General features: G+C 44.0%; 2 protein-coding genes across 2 annotated transcripts; one reads left to right on the top strand and one right to left on the bottom strand.

Annotated features, from left to right (window-relative positions):
- The first annotated feature begins 972 nt into the window (after nucleotides 1–972).
- ascc2 (activating signal cointegrator 1 complex subunit 2) lies at nucleotides 973–15,144 on the top strand. Its single transcript, XM_079251432.1, has 19 exons — nucleotides 973–1,065; nucleotides 2,150–2,255; nucleotides 2,331–2,489; nucleotides 2,568–2,741; nucleotides 2,816–2,945; nucleotides 3,043–3,110; nucleotides 3,207–3,320; nucleotides 4,461–4,573; nucleotides 4,653–4,727; nucleotides 4,809–4,913; nucleotides 4,991–5,059; nucleotides 5,169–5,243; nucleotides 6,332–6,587; nucleotides 6,686–6,882; nucleotides 8,827–8,946; nucleotides 9,033–9,257; nucleotides 9,336–9,423; nucleotides 10,919–11,010; nucleotides 11,147–15,144. Exons 2-19 carry the CDS (start codon nucleotides 2,172–2,174, stop codon nucleotides 11,316–11,318), a joined length of 2,316 nt encoding a protein of 771 aa, XP_079107558.1. The 5' UTR covers nucleotides 973–1,065; nucleotides 2,150–2,171; the 3' UTR covers nucleotides 11,319–15,144.
- Nucleotides 15,145–15,186: 42 nt separating this feature from the next.
- rnf215 (ring finger protein 215) lies at nucleotides 15,187–20,723 on the bottom strand. Its single transcript, XM_079251433.1, has 10 exons — nucleotides 20,426–20,723; nucleotides 19,599–19,751; nucleotides 19,387–19,458; nucleotides 19,186–19,271; nucleotides 18,198–18,252; nucleotides 18,003–18,107; nucleotides 17,799–17,915; nucleotides 16,456–16,599; nucleotides 15,494–15,596; nucleotides 15,187–15,271 (listed from the first exon to the last, which is right to left on the bottom strand). Exons 1-10 carry the CDS (start codon nucleotides 20,654–20,656, stop codon nucleotides 15,249–15,251), a joined length of 1,089 nt encoding a protein of 362 aa, XP_079107559.1. The 5' UTR covers nucleotides 20,657–20,723; the 3' UTR covers nucleotides 15,187–15,248.
- Between the last annotated feature and the right edge of the window lie 309 nt (nucleotides 20,724–21,032).

Below are 21,032 nucleotides of genomic sequence, written 5' to 3'. Positions count from 1 at the left end.
TTTGGTTCTTGTAAGCAGAGGCGCCATATGGGGGGGAAAGGTTAGGAAGATTCTCACGGCCCCACGACTTTATATGGGCCCAAAAAGATGTCTAAACTATATTAAACCTTCATTAAAAAATGATAAATACTTAAAAAAAAAAAAAAAAAAAAAAAGGTTGTAAGAAAATATAGCAGTAATATAAACTGACAAACCATTTATCTTAAAACAACCTAGTTAGATGTATGCACTGTGATTTAACCCTTTATATGGCACTCAGTGAAATACCTTCAAAATAGACATTTTAACCTAAAATACCTTCTGGTCTGAACCAAGACCTCCATTCTGTTGTTACATTAACAAAAAAAAAAGTTTCATGCTGAATATGAAAGGAAACAAAGTGATCTTAAAGTGGAACTAGTATTTGTAATTCAGGCTAATTTATTTTTATTTCTGAGACCAGAAGGGCCTTAAAGCTTGCTTCTTATTTGACCTGTCGCAGCCCTATGTGCCTTCTCGCTCCCTCAGGTAAAAAAAAAATTGTTTCATGCTGAATATGAAAGAAAACAAAGTGATCCAAAATAGTCACTTGCCCCATAAAGGGTTAAACACAGCCCTAGATCTTTATTATTCCCATGAAAGCCTATTTAAAAAAAAAAAAAAAATCTAAAATTTGCAATCCAGCGGTGGGGTCTATGCCATTGTCTTTCATAGGGCCCAAAATTCCTGGCAGCACCCCTGCTTGTATGTGTAAACTCTTAATTCAAAGAATAAAATCTGTCCCCAGAATGCAGTGAATCTAAATGTTTTAATATGAATACAAAAGTAAATAATCAACAACTTTAAATGACTAATAACAACAGAACAGTGTGCGTTATTATATCTAGTTGTCTGTTCTTTGTCTTCCACCAGGGGGCGATAAAGACTTTTAATGATTAGTTTTCTGCCTGCGTCACGCCAAAGGAAAACAAACCACGTCACGTCCTGTTTGACACAGGCGATTAGAAAACGTCTGGAAACAGAAACTATCTGAAGCTTTCGGGTCCGATGGGATGGCTGGGACTAATTCCAGAGTCATATAAAGACGTAAGCGGTTTTATTTAAGCCGTTACTTGTGATGAGTTATGAGTGATCAGTTAGAAAGTTATCAGCTGGTTAGCCACGTTTACGTCTTCATTCATTGACGCTTTTTGAACTTGTTAGCTAAATGCTAAGATGCATTTTAAGTTAATCGATATAATGTTTCCTTTTTTAGGGAGTTGTAAAAGTTAATTCTTAATAAGTCCTGTCTTAAATAGTTGTAAAAGTTTATTCTTAATAAGTCTGTCATTAACTGCATGCGCGTGATTATGTTCCATGCTAATGCTAATACAGCCTGCTAACACACCAGACTCCCTGTTTGCTGTCGGGTTTTGTTTACTAAAATCGGTGAAAATAAACTCTAAATGGAAAAATACTGATAACTGAACTAAGTAATTCATTAGTTAGTCGTGAAGTAAACAATCGGCTGCGAAATTATGAAATTATTTATGTTATTAAATTATTTTTTTCAGGTATGCAGCATGTTAGCTGCTCTTGTTTAGCTTCTACAATTTTCCTTACACTTTGATTTTTTTCCCCCATTTAGCTTCCCACAAAGGAATAGAATCATCTTTTAAGCTAATTTGAGTTGTGTTTTTTTTTACTCTAATCAGCGACTTTCCCCCAGTGTCTGGGTCAAAATGACCCCCAATATCATCTTTGCATACAAACACTGCACAGATGTTCGACTACACATCAAAGTCTTCAAATTTCACTCAGAAGTTCATGAGTCCAGAAGAGGAAAAGTCACAAATTTTCATGAAGAAAAAGAAAGGATAACCAGTAGTTTGTTCATCACAAAAACTGAAATGGGTCAAATTGACCCTTAACACAATGTAACGGTTAAAATGTGACCACATAAGTACATTATCAGAATCCTGATTTGTTCCTAAAAAGTAAACAAAGAGCGAGTAAGGTAAACAAGGTTTGAAATGAAAATGAAGCTGCCAGTACACCATCCTGTGTCTCAACTGTTTTTTTACATCATAGAGAGTAAAAAAACGGAAAGCATCCAGAAATAGTAAAAACTTTAATTAAACAACCAATAAAACACTATTTTAAAACAATGTTTTGTTGTGTGGTTTATTAGGTGGAATAGAGAGGGAGCAGCCATGGCTTGTGCCCGCGTGCCCCTAGACGAGCAGCAGGTGACCGAGCCCGGCCCGTTGGGGAAAGAACGCACCCTTCCTGCACTGGTGAGTCATGTGCTCCCAATTCAACCAGACCGGTGCCTCGCCAGTTAAACCCAGTTAAATCCGTTTCCCTGTCAGCACCCAGACAGGACGGAGGAGCGCTGCTTCGTGCCTTACAAACCTCCACCGGAGGACGGTTCTCCTGCCGAGGTGGAGGAGTTTTTGGAATATGCCAAATTTATCACTGAGGATCTGGAGTGGCTCCTTGCGCTGCCCCACGACAAATTCTGGTGTCAGGTATGTAGCTGTAGATGACGGGTCATGTTAAGATTTCTCTCACTGTTCCAGTCCTTATTGTCCTCTGATGCCCGTCAGGTGGTGTTTGACGAGTCGCTGCAGAAGTGCTTAGACTCGTACCTGCGGGAGGCTCCACGTGGCCTCGACCTCACCGCTCTTCCCCCCTCTCCAGCAGTCGCCGACATGCAGCGTGCCGTCCACAGGGCGGTCTTCTTGACCTTCCTCAGGATGGCCACACATAAAGAATCGAAGGTAGCTGTCAGAGGGATGACTGAATACACTGTTGTGTACTGAATCTTAAACATGACTCCTTCTGCGTCCTTCAGGAAAACTTCTTCACTCCTGCTGTGTTTGGAGAAATTATCTACGACAACTACCTGTTTGACATTCCCAAAATTTTGGATCTGTGTGTTCTCTTTGGAAGAGGCAACAGCCAACTGCTGCATAAAATGATAGGTAAGCTGTAAGTGTAGGTAAGTGTTTTATGAGTTCACCTGTCATTTTTTTCATCCAGTTTCAGCCTCGGTTGATATTTCCAATGATGTCCTTCCAGAGAACATATTCAGCCAGCAGCCGTCCTACTACAATGACCTGGATGAGACAGTACCCACTGTGTTGCAGGTGAGATTCTTCCCTCGTGGTTGTTTATTTCTGTCGGATGTTGAAGTAAAACTTTCTAGGATTTCCAATCGTAATTACGTCTTTGTTCAACTTCAGGTCTTTGACACAATCCTGGACAGGTGTGGTCTCCAGTGTGAAGGAGCCACTGCCATGGAGCCAATGAAGCTGAATGCTCACAGACAGCCCACTGCCATGACCATGAGCCAGCAGGTCAGGCAGATATTAAACAACTTGAAGAGTTGGTTTGATGTAAATAAATTAACTTTAAATAAAACTAAATATATAATATTTGGGAATAGACCAATCAACATCCATAAGACACGTGTGATAGATGAAATAGAACTTGAAAGAGTCTCAGAAATAAAATCCCTTGGTGTGATGATAGGTGAAAGACTGATGCAAGAAACATATAAACTATATTCAGTCAAAAATATGTAAAAATATTTCAGTTCTATATAAAGTTAAATATTTGTTAAATCAGTCTTTATTGTTTGTTTTATATTGTTCCTTCATACGAGCATATATGACAGGACAACATTAAATTCTGTCTGTCTTCTTTAAAAAAAGGCTATGAGAATAATAAATTCCATCTACACAGAACCAACAAATTCTCTTTTTATTAAATTGAAAGTATTGAAATTTGAGCACCTATTAAAATTTAAGATACTTCAAATTACGTACAAAGTCAAAAATTAGAAATGAACCCAGCAGCATCCAAAAACTTTTCCAGTTAAGAGAGAGTATATTCAGCCTGAGAGGAACATCTATTTAAATAAAAACCAGCTGTGAGAAGAAAAGCTAAACTGTCTACAAGAGGAGTTCAGCTCTGGAAGAGCTGCAGGAAAGACATAAAATCACATCAATCAATGGTAAAATTTAAACAAATGATAAAAGATGAGATAATTAAAAGTTATGAGGCAAATAGGTTTTTTTTTTTTTTTAAAGCAATGTATGTTGAATTCTATGATTTATTGTGTGTATTACGACTGTATTCTGTTAAAGTTTCATTGTAATGGAATTTAATGTGTTTTACTACATTTTTCATGCTGGGAAAGGTTTAATGCCCAAGAAGACAAGTCAAAAGATCAATAAAAACAATTTTAAAAAATGACATGAATGTTAGTAATTTTTATTTATTTGAAAAAATAAAGATTTTTTAACAAAAAATCTATTTTAAAATTGTGAAATTTCCTGCAAAAAAATCCTGATTTTCGATTTCCCCACCCCGAGTGAAAATGTCTCAAAACATCATAATTCCTTTGAGCTTATTGATGATGTAATTGATCTTCTGCAGACACTGACATGCAGTTTCAGGTCACCGATTCATGTTTCGTTCATTTCCAATCCTAGGATCTAGTAGATTTAGTTTTGTACCTGTGTGACTCCACCACCACCATCCATGCCATCCTGGACATCTTCCCTGCAGCCTGCTCCAGCTTCCACTCCCACGGCTTCCTCACCAGGTAGGCAGATGAAGCACCTGCCCATGACTTCATGCAGAAAAAGAGCATTTTGTGAACATTCTGTGTCATCTCGCTGCAGGCTGACCTCGTTCTACGAGACCGCCGTGCCTGACCTGGAGAAGGCGGTGAGGAAGAGAGACTTTGATGATAAAAAGTGAGGATGTGCTTCTGGTGATTCTGCAGGTTCGGCGGTTCCGCTGGACTCCAGTAAACTCATCTTCAGTCTCTCCTTTAGTCTGCAGGAGGACTTGTGGAGGAGGCTGAGTCACTCCTGCCGCAAGATGGTGGAGACGACTCACCTGCTGCTGCATCACACCTGCCTGCAGCCCATCCTGGAGGGGTGAGATAAACCAAGCCAACCTGCAGCTTAGGAAGATTTGTTAAACATATTTATACAAACCTCTGTTTGCTTTGCAGGAGAGAAAACATGCAGACGTCTGCAGAGGAACTGCTGCAGCATTTCACAACGTTTTTACCAGAGAAAAGGTGAGAAGGACATTTAGTCGGAGCTCGTCTGCTCTGATCTGCGTTTCTGTTTTGTAGTAGATTTAATCACTTTAAAACGTCCACTTTGACCATCTGACTGTTCTTCCAGGTTCTTGTCAGACTACGACGAACAGTTTCCCATCGCAGATGACATCAGCCTCCTCCAACAAGCCCTGCCCATCATGTATCCTGATCAGACTGCAAACAGGAGGTCGGCTCCATACAAATGGAGTTTATATAATTATTACATTTATACTGTTTAACCCTTAAAGCTCTGCGAGATGGCTGAGTGATGACGCGTACAGGATCAGCTGTGTCTCAGTAAAGATAGTGTGGAACTCTGTAGGGTAAACCAGGATTGATATGTGATGTACTGAAGCTTTCTAGCCTGTTCATGAAGTTTACAATCCAAACACAAAATGAGCGTTTATTCAGAGCCTTCAGGGTAAATCCAAAATGACTGATCCATGATAACACCTTTATTTATTCTATTTTCGATAAGAGACCAAGATGAACAGGTGAATATAAAGTTCTATTTTTGTCTGAAAAGAACAAAAATAAAACTGTATGGCTGGAATGAAGCCAAGATCATATTTATGACTCGCAGTGGCTCCAAAAGCTGGTAGATGGTGGATATGATTTTTCATCCTGACATTTTCTGCTGATATGTTAAATTATGATCAGGATGATCAACAGATTTATTGGTGAAACTGGTTCTAAGAACATGGTGGACTTTTCCGGGTCGGGAAGGTTTTGCCTTCAGCGGATGAGTTTATTTCATCTCGTTTAGAAGGAAAAGAGTCAGAGGAAGTCGGCTGAAGAGCTTCAGGAAGCTGATTAGGATCCTCTTGGGGGTTTTCTAGTCATCTGGGAGGAGACACCAGGGTGGACCCAGGACCCACTGGAGGGATCAGATATCCCTAAAGGATTCCCCTGGAGGAGCTGTAGAGGGATTCTTCCTGAATCTGATAATCCAACTTTAGACCGGATGGATGGATGGGAAGATGGATGGATGGATAGATGGATGGATGGGTGGATGGATGGATGGATGGGTGGGAGGATGGGTGGATGGATGGATGGATGGGTGGGAGGATGGGTGGATGGGTGGATGGATGGGTGGGAGGATGGGTGGATGGGTGGATAGATAGATGGATGGGTGGGTGGATGGATGGGTGGATGGGAGGATGGATGGATGGATGGATGGATGAATGGATGGATGGATGGATGGACGGACAGATGAGAGTTCCTTCCTTAACAACCTCCTTCCCTCAGCGATGAGACGAGGACGTCCTACTTGCTCCAGGGGGTGGAAAGTGCCTGGGACAGCGTGGGCCGACGGAAACCTCAGAGCCAGATTCGCAGTGACGCCTCCTCGTCGATTTTAGCCAATCAGGGAGCAACAAGTGGAGTGGCTGCTGCCAGCGCCTCCGGTGGCTTTAAACCTGAACTGATCCGAGAACCGGGGAGAGGAAGAGAGAACCAGGGGCGTGCAGAGGCCATGTTAGACGTTCCTAGAAAAGGAAACAACGTGAGTCGTGGGAAGGTTTTTATAAGTAATGAATCTTTGGGGAGGAGAGAACCATCCTGAAGGTACCTGACAACCATGTGATGCGGGTGTGTTTTCAGGGTGCGGTGTGCCCGGTGAGCGAGGCGGAGCTGGAATCTCTCCTGTCCTGCATCAGGGACCTGCTGCCGGATCTAGGCGAAGGCTTTCTGCTGGCGTGCCTGCAGGAGTACGGCTACAACTCTGAGCTGGTCATCAACAACATCCTGGAGGACCAGTTGGCGCCCAGCCTGGAAAAGCTGGACCGAGCCATGCCGAGGTGACCACACGCTTACACATGCAGCCAGTCATTTAGCAGACGCTGTTATCCAAAGTGACTAACATACACACTCACCCGATAGGCACATCGGGGGGGCAGCTTAGGGTTCATTTGGCACATAGTCAGGGGAAGCCTGGAATCGTAAATAATGAGATGATGACAAATAAATGAGGAATTTGTCATCACCTTATTAAATGTGTCATCACTTAAACTCTGCAAATGTTTGGTTATCGTGTGTGTGTGTGTGGAAGCATTGCAGCGTCCCACCTTGCTAGTACCAGGTTGGACCCCCTTTCAATTCTATTCAGCTTTATTTGTACAGCGCCACTTCACAACAATGTTGTCTCAGGACACTTTACACACACATCATTTCAAGCCAATTCATACATATCCTATAACAGAAACCAACTGATTGCATCGAGTCATGACTTGGATCCAATCCCCCATCCTGAGCTGCACGCGGCGACAGTGGGAAGGAAAAAACTCCCCTTTAACAGGAAGAAAACCTCCGTCAGAACCCGGCTCAGGGAGGGCAGCCATCTGCCTCGACTGGTTGGGGTGGAGAGGACAGGAAAGACAGAACAACATGCACAACTGCACTTATTCAGGAAGACCTGCGGAAAAAAGGAGAAATAAGTTAGAGACGACAATACTGGCATATATTTATACATTAATATATTAGAGAAACAGAGTGAGGTACTTCTCAGTGCATCAGGTAACACCCCCATTGCTACATAAGTAATGGATGGCTAGACTACCCATAACTATAAGAGCAATGAGCAGAACCTGGACAGTTGGGTCCCGTACATGCAGACTCCAACTCAGGAGATGCTCATATCCTAACTATAAGAATCATGGAAAAGGAAGGTTTTCAGCTCCATCTTAAAGGTGTGGAGGGAGTCTGCCTCCTGAACCCACGGTGGGAGCTGGTTCCATAAGAGAGGAGCAAAACTGCACTAATTCTAGATGTCATTGGTTGGACAGCTTGTTGGAAACATTTTGCTACGATAGCTTTGGACAGTTGCTGCAGATTTATCAATCAGCAGGTATTTTACAAAGAGGCCCAAGATGCCAGCAGCAGCCTGAAGCGTTGATAAAACGCAGGCTGGATTCTTGCTTTTATGTTGTTTCCACCTAATTCTTCACCTACCATGTGAATGTGGAGCTGAACTGGAGACTCATCAGACCAGCAACGTTTCTCCATCTTCTATTGTCCAGTTCTGGTGAGTCTGTGTAAATTGTAGCCTCAGTTTCCTGTTCTTACTGACAGGAGGGAACCCGCTGTGGTCTTCTGCTGCTGGAGACCATCTGCTTCCAGGCTGGACGGGTTGTGTGTTCAGACATGATGTTCTGGTTGGAACCAGTGCTGACTGGACTTCCTGTTGTCTTTCCATCATCTCCAACCAGTCTGACCATTCTCCTCTGACATGGAACGAGACATTCTGGTCCAGAAAGCTGCTGCTGGCTTTTCTCTGTGAACACTAGAGATGGTTGTCTGTGAAAATCCCAGTAAATACTCAGACCAGGCTGACAGCCAGGTCACTTTGAACAGGTGGACCAGATGAAGTCGTACATCATCTTACATCACAATAAAAAAAGATTTTCATGACTTTTGGTCAGTTGTTGATGATAAAAAGATTGTTAAGCATCAGGAGGAAATGATCTTTCTGCCTTGTGTTTTTTTTAACATCTTATGAAATGCTGAAAGCAAAGGCGATGCTTCACTGGCTGTTATCAGATCTGATCAGTCTGGACAGAACAGGCAAATCTTTGCTTTTAGGTGAACAAGTAGCTTTATTTGTCTCTCTACAGGTTCCCTCTTTGGCTTCCAGCAGCGGTATGGAGTTTGCTGTTTGGGAAACTGACCATGGAGTGTGTTTAATATCTATATGCACACACTTTTTATGAGCCAGAGGTTTGGACTTTGCTCTTCTGTATCTGCAGGCCGGTGAAGGAGGAGCTCCCAGCTGTCCTGGACAACAGGTCCAACGTGTTTGATGATGACGAGTTCGACATCTTCCGCAGGGACCAAGTGGACATGTCCCGCATCTGGAAAGGCAGGAGGTACAGCGCATTTGGCGACACTTTGCAGATCAGTCTGAGATCTTTGCAGCAGACGTAATTTGTCCGGTTTTTTGTCCATTTTGCAGGAAAGGCGAAAGCGTTCGAGAGATGCTGAATGACAAGCAGCACATCGCCGAGCAGAAAGCTCGCTATCAGGCCTATGAGACGGTGGTGGATGAGGTCGTGATTGAACCTGGAGAATCTGCTGCCGCGTACGGCCTGGACGACTACGACGACGAGTATGACGACACCTACGACATGAACCAAGTGGGAGCCAACGACCTGGACGGAGACTCTTTACTCAACAGAAGGTACGGGAACGCTCTCCTGTCGGCATGGAGATACGGTGATGCAGAGCTTTGATTGAATTGAGTTTTGTTTCCTTGCAGGCCTTTCACGGTCCCACAGGTACTCAGAAAAGGAACCAAAGTGGAGGAGGAGGAAGAGGAGGGTGAAGAACAGGAGGAGGCTTTGCAGGTACCAAAAAATAAATTCAGATATGGCCGTGGGAAACTTTTTAACTCAAGTGTGAAAAGCCAAGAAAAGAAAAGATGGGTTTTAAGAATTTTCTTTTTATTATTGTCTTGTCCAGCATTTAAGCAGGCAAAATGGATTTTCTGGATGCTCTACTCTGCTGGGCAAATTTACTTTGCCAAGGGAAGCATCATAGATATAATGCTCCCCTTTTTATTTTATTTTTCTATTTATTTTGCATAATTGTTTGTATTACAAAGTTTGTACTGCTGGACCGGACCGGACCGGACCAGAGAGGACAGAAGAGGGACAGAAAGAGAAGAAGAAGAGAAAACAGAAAACACCTCGTAGAGAGAAAAATAGAGAAAGAAAAAGAAAGAATGAGAAAGAGAACGACCTACATACATTTGCATGTTAAGAAAAAATCTAAAAACAGAGGAGTTCAGGACCAGTTTAGAACCAGCAACAGCGCAGGATCTCTGCTCCTGGCACAGAACAGCTGATCGTACAGAACAGTGTGGTGTGTAACAGTGAAGACCATTAAGGTTCATTAAAAACATAAAATGATTTTAAAATGGATCATGGCTTTAAGAGACCGCCAGCGGCGTGCGACTACGACAACGTAGACGTGTTTGTGTGCCAGTTCAAAGAAATAAATACTCAAACAAATTAAACCTTTAGCTGATGGCTAGCCCTCCTCACCAGATGCCGCACCGCATCCAGAATGTCTGAAGTAGAAGCGAAACACAGTGAAGAAGAATCTGGTCCATCTATCGGTTAACGCATCGATGCATCGCGTCTGAGAAAAACATGGAGTGTAATCAAATCCAGCTGTCTGAAACCACAATCCCGTATCTTCTCACTTCCTGCATTTGGTTCACTTTGGAGTTCATTTGCACATTCACACTTCCCCAAACGAACCGTGAACATGCTCCAACATGACTTCTGTCCCACCTTCATAACTTTATCTGTAGTTTGAGTCATGAACACCCGAGTAACTTGTAGATGTTTGGATTAAAGATAAACTATCGAACTTTTGCCTGACCTGTTGGCTCTCTCCAGTCAGCAGAAGACCATCTTACCATGACTCTTGTTTAGTCTCTTTCAATCTTCTTGGGTTTCTTTGCTGAATCAGAAACGTTGCGTGTTCAAACATCCAGTTCCTTATAATACCGTGAAGCGAAACGTCACGTCCCGGATGAAACAGTTGTATGGTGTCGGTTTCTCAGCCTCAGGCGCTGCTGGGCAGCAGCGGCTCCAGAAATGCACATGATAGATGTCATCGAACAAGTCTGGAACGCTGAGTTTTACAGTCAGAAAGTCATGTAATGCTCCTCTGAATTGTTTGGAAAATGTTTTTTCTTTTTTCGGCTACACATTCAGCCTTCTGTTGCACGTTTTGACACGTCCACCAAATCGCGTGTAAAACATGGCGATCGTACAGCAGTGATGAGTCGAAACTGTTAATCCAGAGGAACTTGTTATTTCTGTGTTTCAGAACAATGTGAACAGGGACCAGTTCGTTCAGGACCCGGCTCTGCTGAGGGAGCGGGCTGAGGCGAAGAGAGCTGCCATGCAGCAGAGAAGAGGGTAAGAAAACCTTCACTTTTACCCTTTATTTGTTGTTTAATCTGGGTTTCTGGTTTAGTGTTTGTTCCTGCTTCCAGGGAGATGGTTTGGTTTGTGAGGGATGTTTAAATTCTGAACTATTATTTCTGCCGCTCAGCTTCCGACCGGAGCGTCCCGGTAACGTGGTAGGCCGACCCAAGGGCCAAGGACAAACCCTGGAGACATTCCTGGACCGTCGCAAAAAGGAGACCAACAAGAGCCACGTCGCCAACCACAACCGGCGCACGATGGCCGACCGCAAGAGGAACAAAGGCATGATCCCCTCCTGACCGTAGCAACGTTTGCTCCAACCAGACATCTTGACTGGTCGGAGCGAGGTCAGCGGAGAGGCGAGCGGGGTGGGACGGTTCTGGACTGAAGGTGGCGACGCTTGAACAGGCGTAAGCCCTGACGTAGCCGTGGAAACCAACACAGTTTCAGTTTTTCATAAGTTTTAGGTTTTTTTTGTGTTTTGCTGTTTCGGCTTTGCGTGATCAGAAACGGCCAATCCGCTTCACGACTCCATGAGACTTTTCAGCTCTTGAATGATTGAGATGAGATGATTGAGATGAGATGAATGATTAATTGAATGATGAGACCTTCTTTATCCTCTGCCAAGTAACAAACTTTCTTTATTTAGATCCAGAGTTATTGATTTGACATCAACGAATAAGACTACATAGGAATAAAAGGAAGTGACATCCAGGGTTTTGAAGAGACTGCAGTTCCCTCTTCTGCTGGAAGAACAATCAGTGACCAGATGATCAAGTTCTGGACATCGGCAGCAAACCATCGGCTCTGGTCAGAAAGCTGCCGGGATGCAGCATTGGCGTGCACGCACTGCTGTTTTCCACGCGCCGCTGTCGTCCAGCCGTCACAGAAACGAAACAAACGGATTCCGCTTTCTGACATCTCATTTCTGAAGCTGTCTGTGTTTGGAAGCACAAGCTGTAACGAAGCTCTCAGGCGTGCTGCGACACGTCAACATGCACAGACTATTTTCTATGAAGAGAACAGATCTATCGGAGCGTTTGGTAACAAAAACATTAAAACATAAAAAGCATATGTAATTGCTTTTTGGAGTTCCCATGGCAACAACTTAATAAATGTTTTTGACATACTTCAGGTTTGTCTCTAAGTGTCGTAGGAAAGTTCAGACTTCACTGGAGCTACGTTGTTGGATCCTTTTATCCAACCTTGGTGAGTAAAAAAAAACTTTAATGTGCAGAACTTTTACTCTGAAAAGATGGATGTCCCTGCAGGTCTGGACATCGAGCATCAAGCTGCAGCAGATTGGCTTCGCAAGCAGAGAGAAAACAGGAGGACAAACTCCTAAAACTAGCATCTCTAGAGACGAGTCATCGCTGTCGGCTTCTAGCAAGAGAATTCTCTTAAGCCAGAGGTGGGCAACTGTGATCCTCGAGGTCTGCAGTCCTTTAAGTGTCCAAAGTTTCCCTGCTGCAACACAGCTGACTCAAATCAGAGGTGCAGAGTTTAACGGCCAGCTCTGCACCAGTCTGTAAATTAAGTCGATGTGTTGCAGCAGGGAAACTCCGAACACTTGCAGGATTGCAGCCCTCGGAAGACCAAAGTTTTCCATAACTGGATTAAACGCACCACAAGTGTGTTTATATGCACCCAGTGATCCTATGGAGCTCCAGAATCGGTAACTTTCATGTCCACTCTAGAAGCGAACACAAAGCAGCTATCTTGGTTCTATATTATCTTATTTACCGGTGCTAATGTTTTCGGCAGCATCTGTTTGTCTCATATCAACGTAACTCAATACGTTACAGACACAATGCCTCCGATAGCTGGCAACGTGGGCACTGGCCGAGGTTTGCTCTCCTGGCTGCTTCTAGTTCCTCTCAAGTCATTGAATTAGCAAACGATTTCCAGGCATACTGGTTCATGTAAAACTTTGTCCTTTTAGGCTCTGTACAGACTATTTGTATTTGTCGTGAAACATTTAATTAAATCAGAGTATTAAAAATAAAGTTGGGTTGAATTTCAGTTTCAGTAGTTTTACGATGGTCTAAGTAAGGATTAAACAGCGAGGAGCCGTTATACGGTTTTAATGCACGTCGTGCGGCTGATTTTTTTTTTTTTTCTTTTAGAAAAGACAATTTTTAACTGACCTTTACTGGGTGAAGGTCAGTGGGAGAGGATGACGTGCAGCACAGGAGGTCTGGACTGAAACCGTCTGACTGGACAGTCACACCTGGGGAACCATGATGCATAGACTTTAGATGTACCGTCTCCCTGTAACTGGAACGTGGTCGTCCTTGTGGGCACAACAAACAGCTGCACGTGCACGTTGTTTTGAAGAAGCAGAACCCCTTCAGACAACTGGAAAACATTTTCTTTTCTACAAATTTTATCCTACTAAACTGTTTAAAAGGCCTATTTCTGCTCTATTCAGGAGCATTTTGTCCATCATCTGCGACATCTACGTGCGTAATTTGGTCCGTTTTTTGGCCAATTGCAGATGTGTGCTCTGAGCTAACAGAGTACCACCTGTTCTCACCTCAATGATCTGAACAGTAAAACACAACAAATGTCCGGCATTGTTTTAACTTCCTTAACAGAGATGAACACATAACCATGTTCGCTTCCGGAAGCAGTTTTGTGTGAGTGACATGCATAAATTAAGAAAAGGGTCCATTAACAGATAATTTCATAACTTATGCAAGTCACTCACAGATACTCGTAACTACGAATGAAAGTCAGAAAGCTTGGATGTCCAGAGAATTCTCTGTAGAGTGGACTTTACCAGGAAAATAAGACCAACGCCAGAGAGTCGTTGCGTGTTTGGCTGTTCCAGTTGAAGAGAAGTCAGATAAACCAGGAGAAGGTCTTCATCAGTTTCCCATGAAGAAACACCAGCGAGGATTCATATGGTTGGCCGTGCAAACCGGAAGCATACGCCCTGTCAACGGTCCTACAATGTTTACTTTGTCTGCGCTTGGCCATCCGATGACTCCAATGACATCGACTGATGCAGGTCTGTGGCCATGAGGGGAAAGTTGAGTCAGGGGCCCAAGTAGGAGGCTGCAGAGTCCATCACTGGAAATGATCGAGGTAAGCATGTTTACTACAAGTAAGGCCAAAAACCAGCTGGTTTAGTGGCCTCCTGGTCAGGTCAGAATAACATTTGGCAATCTAATAATTTTCTCTTATCTAAACAATCTCACCAGAATTTAAACAATATTCCGCCCTTCATGGGAAAACGCCGTGCAAATGAACTCCTCTGGCTCCATCCTCCTACGAGGATACGTGAGTGACGTATGTATAAATTACTGAAAAGATCTCAGGTTGTGCAGTCCCTCGCTGTCTACTGCCCTGCTTCTATACATCTCTGATCATTGTCACGATCTTCTCTTCTGCCGCCACGCTAGCTGCTCTCTGAAGGAAGTGAACTCTGCCCTCTAGTGGTTGTTTTCGATAATAACCACACCGATATAAAGGATGCATGATGAGGGCAGTGTGGAACCTGTTTACATAAATTAAGGTAGCATATGTAAGACATACCAGAGCTTAAAAGAAGTAAAAAGGGAGTTTTAAGCTACAAAATGTCCAGCAGAATCACATCTTAGTCATTAATTGTTTAAAACAGAGAAACCGACTACGTTAGCTTCTGTAAGAAACAAATCAAGTGCTTTTATCGTCGTGTTTCCACCTCGCTGCAGCTCAACCATAAGGCGCGTTAAGTGCTAATACTGATACAGACTTATTCCTGGACCACAAATATAAAGCTTTACAACATCAGACGAAGCAGCTGGACACCCTCAGACAGTCCACCCTCCTTTCTTATCAGCATCTAAAGCGAACCCTGAAGAGGAAATGTGTCCGAGCTTAAAGCAGAAAGAACTGAATGTCTATGCACAAACTAGCAGAGGTCATGAGTATTTTCACACTGAAAATGTTTCACATTATCTCTTCTGTAGGTCATATTTACCCCCGCAGGTTTAAAGTAACAGCTTCCCATGAAGAAGAGTTCACAGACACAACGGTGCCAGGATAGCACTTCAACGTACTGCGATTGGACCACCGCTGAGTGTCTGAGACTCATCGGGAGGTTTGATTTGCTCCCACAAACCACTGCTGGAAGGAGGAAGTGTTGAGATGAGGTCATTTTTTAAAACAAACAAAAAGCTTGTTGGAGGGTCAACGAAGTCGAGACGGTTCTCAGAGCTGCGGCGTCGGAGGCCAGACAACCGTTAGCTGTCTCTGCAGACGCTACCTGGAGAGTTCAACATGAGAAGAAAAAATTAACCCATTTTTATTCCTATTTTTTTAAATAAAAAAGTATTAAACTCTTCATTGTTTCACATCACATTGGACAGACAGTCTGTCTTCACCTGATCCGACTAGCTGTCCTTTTAGAAAACTTTTAATCGATGAAAATATTAAATAATCCAACAGTGAAATGTAAATAAAGGAACTTAAAGCGGCGGGAACTCACTGAGGATGCTGCGTTTGCACAGAGGACATGTGTGCTGCAGCAACAGCCAGGGGTCCACGCAGTCTCTGTGGTACTCATGCAGACACGGCAGCACCCGCAGACACTGACACACAAAACACATGAAATATATCAAAACAAAAAGAGAAAAGAGTGCAGCTATATCTTCATTACAGGAAATACTTCACTTTTTATCCGTTTAATATACTAACGATGAGGCTGAACGTATTTTTAAAGTGAACAGAACGAAATGTTTCAGAATCTGACATGATCTCTAAAGAAACAACAACCGTCGGGTCAAAGTGATGACAGCTGAAAGAGCTGCAGGAGCAACTGGAGGTGCAGGAGCAACTGGAGGTGCAGGAGCAACAGGAGCTGCAGGAGCAACAGGAGCTGCAGGAGCAACTGGAGCTGCAAGAGCAACTGGAGCTGCAGGAGCAACAGGAGCTGCAGGAGCAACAGGAGCTGCAGGAGCAACAGGAACTGCAGTTTGACTCGGAGGAGAAGGAGTGCAAGCTGCATCCATCCATCTTCGTGTCGGGTCACAGGGGCAGCAGCCTAAGCAGAGAAGCCCAGACTTCCCTCTCAAGTTACTTCCACATGTTCACCCAAAAGTGTTTCTTCACTTTGCTTGTTTGCAGACGAGGCAGGTGGAGGGGGGCGTTATAGATGGAGGTGTGGCTCATGAAACACTGTCTTTGGTTCTACAGGCAGCGTTCAAACCGTGCAGTGAAACAATTTTACTTTTTGTTCCTTTAAAACCCATGAAGCAGCTTCACCATGTCGGTAGTCTGGAAACCGTTCTGATGCTTTTCCTTTCAGAAAACCTGAACTACTCTGATGCCAACATGCAAGCTGACATTTCTGCTGTAGTTTCCATGGCTTAGAAGGAATAAAAGATTGACCCAAGCCGCATGTTTTCTCCCCCATCCTTCCCTTCAGGAGTCGAGAACATGTCTGCTGACCTGGTTGTGGTTGAACGGCTCCAGGCAGACGGCGCAGTTGTCCGTCTCCATCGGCTGCGACGGGTCACACCAGCGTTTGGGCCGACGATACGTTTTGGTTTTCAGGGACGACATTCTCTTCAGAACGTCCTGTTTAGGAAGGAGCTGAGGGATGAAACACAACAGCAGAACATTACGTAACGTCTGATTATTGGTGATCAGGATTCTGCTGATTGGCGCTGGCGGAGTTCTGATCTACCTAAAGACCCGTGAGATTCTGGCAACAACTGGCAGGCTGCCTGAATTCTGCATCGGTATGTGCCGAGCTAGCAGTGCACAGACTCATGCGCTGACCGGACTCGACCGTAAGCAGGCCACCAGTCTCACCCAAACATCTTGCGTCAGTCCTGGAGCTGGTCCGCAGAATCAACAACAACATGGAGAAGATGTCTGCTAGGATAGGTGGAAACTGACCCCCCCCCCATTCGGCTGTTTGGAGCTGCCAGCCTGAGATCGGCTATGGACTCAAGGTCGAGGGCAAATTGTTTTCCTTGCCTGGAACCCAAATAACAATCATATCTGGATTTGGCTTCCCAGCGGCCTTGGGCCGGTGCAACCCCCTCTGAGAACGGAAGAAGACATGTTCATAGACGCTCTGTCCCCCCTCCTGATCCACCCCCGGTCCCCTCCCACATGACTCACCGCCTCTGTGTGTGTCTTGTTTAAGTTTGGGCTTAAGTGTATGAGGTTTTTTTTCTCTGTCTCTTCGGACTGCGTCATCCAGTGGCGCGGCCCGGAGTTACATGACCTTTTTTCCTTCAACCCCCCCCTATGATCCTAATGCAGGGGTGCCCAAGTCCAGTCCTCGAGATCTACCATCCTGCAACCCCTGTCCAGCACAGCTGAGTCAAACAGTTGAATTCCTCTTCTGCATGTCAATCAGCTCTGCAGAGGCCTGCTAACGAGCCACTTATTAGATTCAGGTGTGTTGGAGAAGGGTTGCACCTAAAAACAGCAGGATGGTAGATCTCCTGGACCGGACTTGGGCACCCCTGGTCTAATATATCTCTGTTCTTATCCGTTATACGGCGGCACCGGTAAAACTGGTTGCGTGGCCTAAGTTTCAGCTTGGTTCTGTAAACTTGTCATAAATTTTACATGTCTGTATGTCAAACCTTGGATGAGCTGACTTGAAACTTGAATTTCCCCTTTGGGATGAATAACGTATCTATGATTTTGATTTGATTTGAAGCTGTATGCACACAGAGAGCATACAGGCCCAACAGAACCAACCAGCAACCAACAGAACCTCCTGAGCACAACGACAGGGACAACAGGGTCTATAAAGAGTAAAGCTGGAGTACCTCTAAGTCGTCGTTGAGCTGGTGGTCCTGGTGCTGCCAGCGAGCCTGAACGATGACGCCTGTGCAGAGGATCAGCGCCACCAGGAGGACGGTGTCCCACAGCTGCTGCAGGTACTTCTGCAGAGAGGAGCAACAACCTTCCATTAGTTTTATTTATTAGTTTTACTAAACAAACACGCTGATGTTGGGGCTGCCATTCCCCACCTGCACCTGGGAGTTGGTTTCTCCGGTGCAGATGACCCCCTGCCACTCTCCGTAGAGACCTCCTCTGGACCGACCGCAGGTGGACCACAGCGTGAGGGTGGCTCCCTGCCCGAACACACAGCAGCATGAGCTCAGTCAGCTCGGCCCGCACGCTAACAACTGAGACACAGTCAGCTGACAGGAAATGGAGCTCACCAGGTTATCCTGCAGGATCGTCTCGTACGTGATTTTTGCTGTCGCACGGAGACCCCTGCAGGATGTTCAGAGTAAACATCCAATAAGAACTTCAGTACAACATACAGAATATACAATAGACTTATAAGTTTAGGTTTATAACGTCAAACAGCAGCACTCACTGGCCACTTTATTAGGTACAGCCGTTACATCCCTGTTTACACAAACACCCAATCAGCCAATCACATCAATACATTTAGTCATATTGACACGGCCAAGAAGATTTGTTTTCTTGTCTGGTCCCATTAGTACCAGTATGACATGGTTTAACCTCCACAGCCTACCTGAGTCCTGCTGCTGACCATGTCCATCCCTTTCTGAGCACAGTGTAGCATCTTCTGATGGAAACTTCCAGCAGGATGATGCACCATGTCACAAAGCTCACATCATCTCCACCATGACGATGAGTTCACTGTCCTCCAACGGCTCCACAGTCACCAGATCTCAGTCCAGCAGAGCAGCAATCTGTTGGTTTTCCTCAACTCAGCTATTTATTCTGAATTTGCTCGTATTGATGTGTCTGTAAAGTGTCCTGACAGGACACTGCTGTGAAGTGGCGCTTACAAATAAAGCTTCCACCAGCAAGGAGAACCTGATGCAGGGGCCAGTGAGTGTGGACACCATTCAGAGAGTTCTTAAGGGATTAAACACTTCTTACCAAGTGAAATTTAGTCACAATGCAGGACTAAAACACACATTTGTTGGTTCTTTTTCTGTTTACATTACAATCCGTCATTATCTGAGCTTAAAGTTTTGAAGAGTTGCTAAACAGAACCAGCCTTTCAGGCTGCAGGAACATTTACATCAACCATGATGTGAGCCTGCTTGTCACCGCTACTTCCACTTGGTAAGAATCTACACACTTTCCTACAAAAGAATATCACTTTGGTGCAACTATCACATCAGATGATCGCTGGGTGAAGATTGCATGCATGCAGTTATTCTGTACCTGAGCAGAGCTCCAATCAGTTTGGTGACATTCTCCGATGTCTGAATCACGATGATAGGCTTCGACAGCACCTGAGACAAATCCATCTGCGACAGAGACATTTGAAGGTTATGGAAAACCTGGACTAACAGGACCAACTTTCTGGCTGGATCCTAGATTTCTGTTGTCAAAAAAATCTCCATGTGACTTCTGGATCTTTACCTCACTGACGGTGTTTTGGTTGAGAGCCAAGATGATCAGCGCTGAAGCTCCGAGGACCAGTGCTCGCTTCATCTTGAGACAAAAGAAAGTCACAGTTGCTAAGGTTACTAAAAGCACTGCTTGATCACAAGCCACTGACAAGTGACACTTAGTCTGATGCTTCACACCACAAGAAAAGAAGTAAAAACCTAAACAAAGTATGATCTTATTACTTTATTGACTACTGCATCAGTAAATGACTCCTGGTTCCCAGTGGAGGCTTTACTGTCGTCCATTTCCACAGGAACCACTCCGATCCATGGCTCCTGTGTCCCAGTGTTGGCCTCATCTTCTCCTCTGGTTTTATGTGTTTCCCCATCTCGAACCTGAGGACAGAAAACTGTATGAAGACAAGTCTTTTCTTTCCTCTTATCTACATCTTTTCCAGTAAAAACAAACATTTTATAAACCTGTTCATCTGCTGTGTCTCATATCAGCCACGTGACATGTCAATGTTACAGGTTAAGTAGGGGCTTTTCTTCAATGTTAAATGAAATTTTGCTTGAATAAAATAGTGTTTAAATTAGGAGTGGAAAAGTCGAATTAAAAATTGGGATTTTTCTGCTTCACAATTTTAAAATCAATTTTTTTTCTAATAAATAAAAATAATCCACTATGAAATTTTTGTCATTTTTATCTTTTTAAAAAAAATTTTTTTACTTGTCTTCTTGGGCATTATAGCAGCAGAATGATGGTCTGGCTACTGGGTTGTTTTTTTTCCTCATTGAAATAAAGAAAAATGACATGCAAAAAAAAATTTTTATACATTTTTTTGTTTTTAATCTACAAAAATCAGCAATATCAAAGAATGATATTGAGAATCGCAACTTAAATCGAATCGGCACCGAAAAAATTGGAATCGAATCGAATCGGGACAAAAGCATATCGCCCTAATTTAAATACTAGAAGCTGCTCTTTGCTGTGTCACACACCTTCCCTCCAGCACAGGGGTGGAACCGTACCATGATGGCCGTAAAAGGCTTGCCTCAGGCAGACTCACCAACACCAGGTTCCCCTCCAATTCTTCCAGGTCTTCGTCTTGGGGTTCGGGGCTCCTGCTGGCCCTGTTTGACTCCACAACCTCTCCCTGGAGCAGGGCGCTGACGGCGGGCCGCTGCTGCAGAAAAACCTCCACCAAAGCGACCTGTTCCGCAACGACGTGCAGCCCCGGCCACTGCAACAAGAAGAGCGGTATCGTAACCCCGAGACAGCACCAGCGAACCACGGCCATGTCCCCGAAACACCACACAGAGAAAATGCACTTAAAAGCGACAATAAATAAACAAGTTTTATCAACAGACACGCATTATTTTGACAACGCTGCAAGCTACAAGTTACAAGCTCGCAGTCCTCCAAATGTAAACAGGAACAAAAACAATTTCCGGTTATCACCGGAAGAACAGGAGGGTGTTTATCTTGTTACATAAGAGCCGCGAAACCATCAAATGTGACCATTACACAACAATAATGTAAAAAATTTTCAAATATCCCACAGCTCTTCTATTTACAAACGCTTTCTACATCTGAATTTAATCGTATGTAGAAGAATTATTAATGACAAGAGAAGTATTTTCTAGTACTTCCTGCTTCGCTTTAAAGCCAAGGCT

The sequence above is a fragment of the Telmatherina bonti genome, assembly GCF_933228915.1.
Source record: "Telmatherina bonti genome assembly, chromosome: 13".
Taxonomy (NCBI): domain Eukaryota; kingdom Metazoa; phylum Chordata; class Actinopteri; order Atheriniformes; family Telmatherinidae; genus Telmatherina; species Telmatherina bonti.
This window is presented reverse-complemented; position numbering and strand designations above follow the sequence as displayed.

Excerpts from the sequence above, each read along its gene's own strand:
- ascc2 (XM_079251432.1), top strand. The coding sequence starts at position 2,172 with ATGGCTTGTGCCCGCGTGCCCCTAGACGAGCAGCAGGTGACCGAGCCC. Across the intron at positions 3,111-3,206 it reads CAGTACCCACTGTGTTGCAG|GTCTTTGACACAATCCTGGA; the intron begins GTGAGATTCTTC and ends GTTCAACTTCAG. Across the intron at positions 6,588-6,685 it reads TTCCTAGAAAAGGAAACAAC|GGTGCGGTGTGCCCGGTGAG; the intron begins GTGAGTCGTGGG and ends GTGTGTTTTCAG.
- rnf215 (XM_079251433.1), bottom strand. The coding sequence starts at position 20,656 with ATGGCCGTGGTTCGCTGGTGCTGTCTCGGGGTTACGATACCGCTCTTC. Across the intron at positions 19,272-19,386 it reads ACCAAAACACCGTCAGTGAG|ATGGATTTGTCTCAGGTGCT; the intron begins GTAAAGATCCAG and ends TCTCTGTCGCAG. Across the intron at positions 15,597-16,455 it reads AGCCGTTCAACCACAACCAG|TGTCTGCGGGTGCTGCCGTG; the intron begins GTCAGCAGACAT and ends TTTGTGTGTCAG.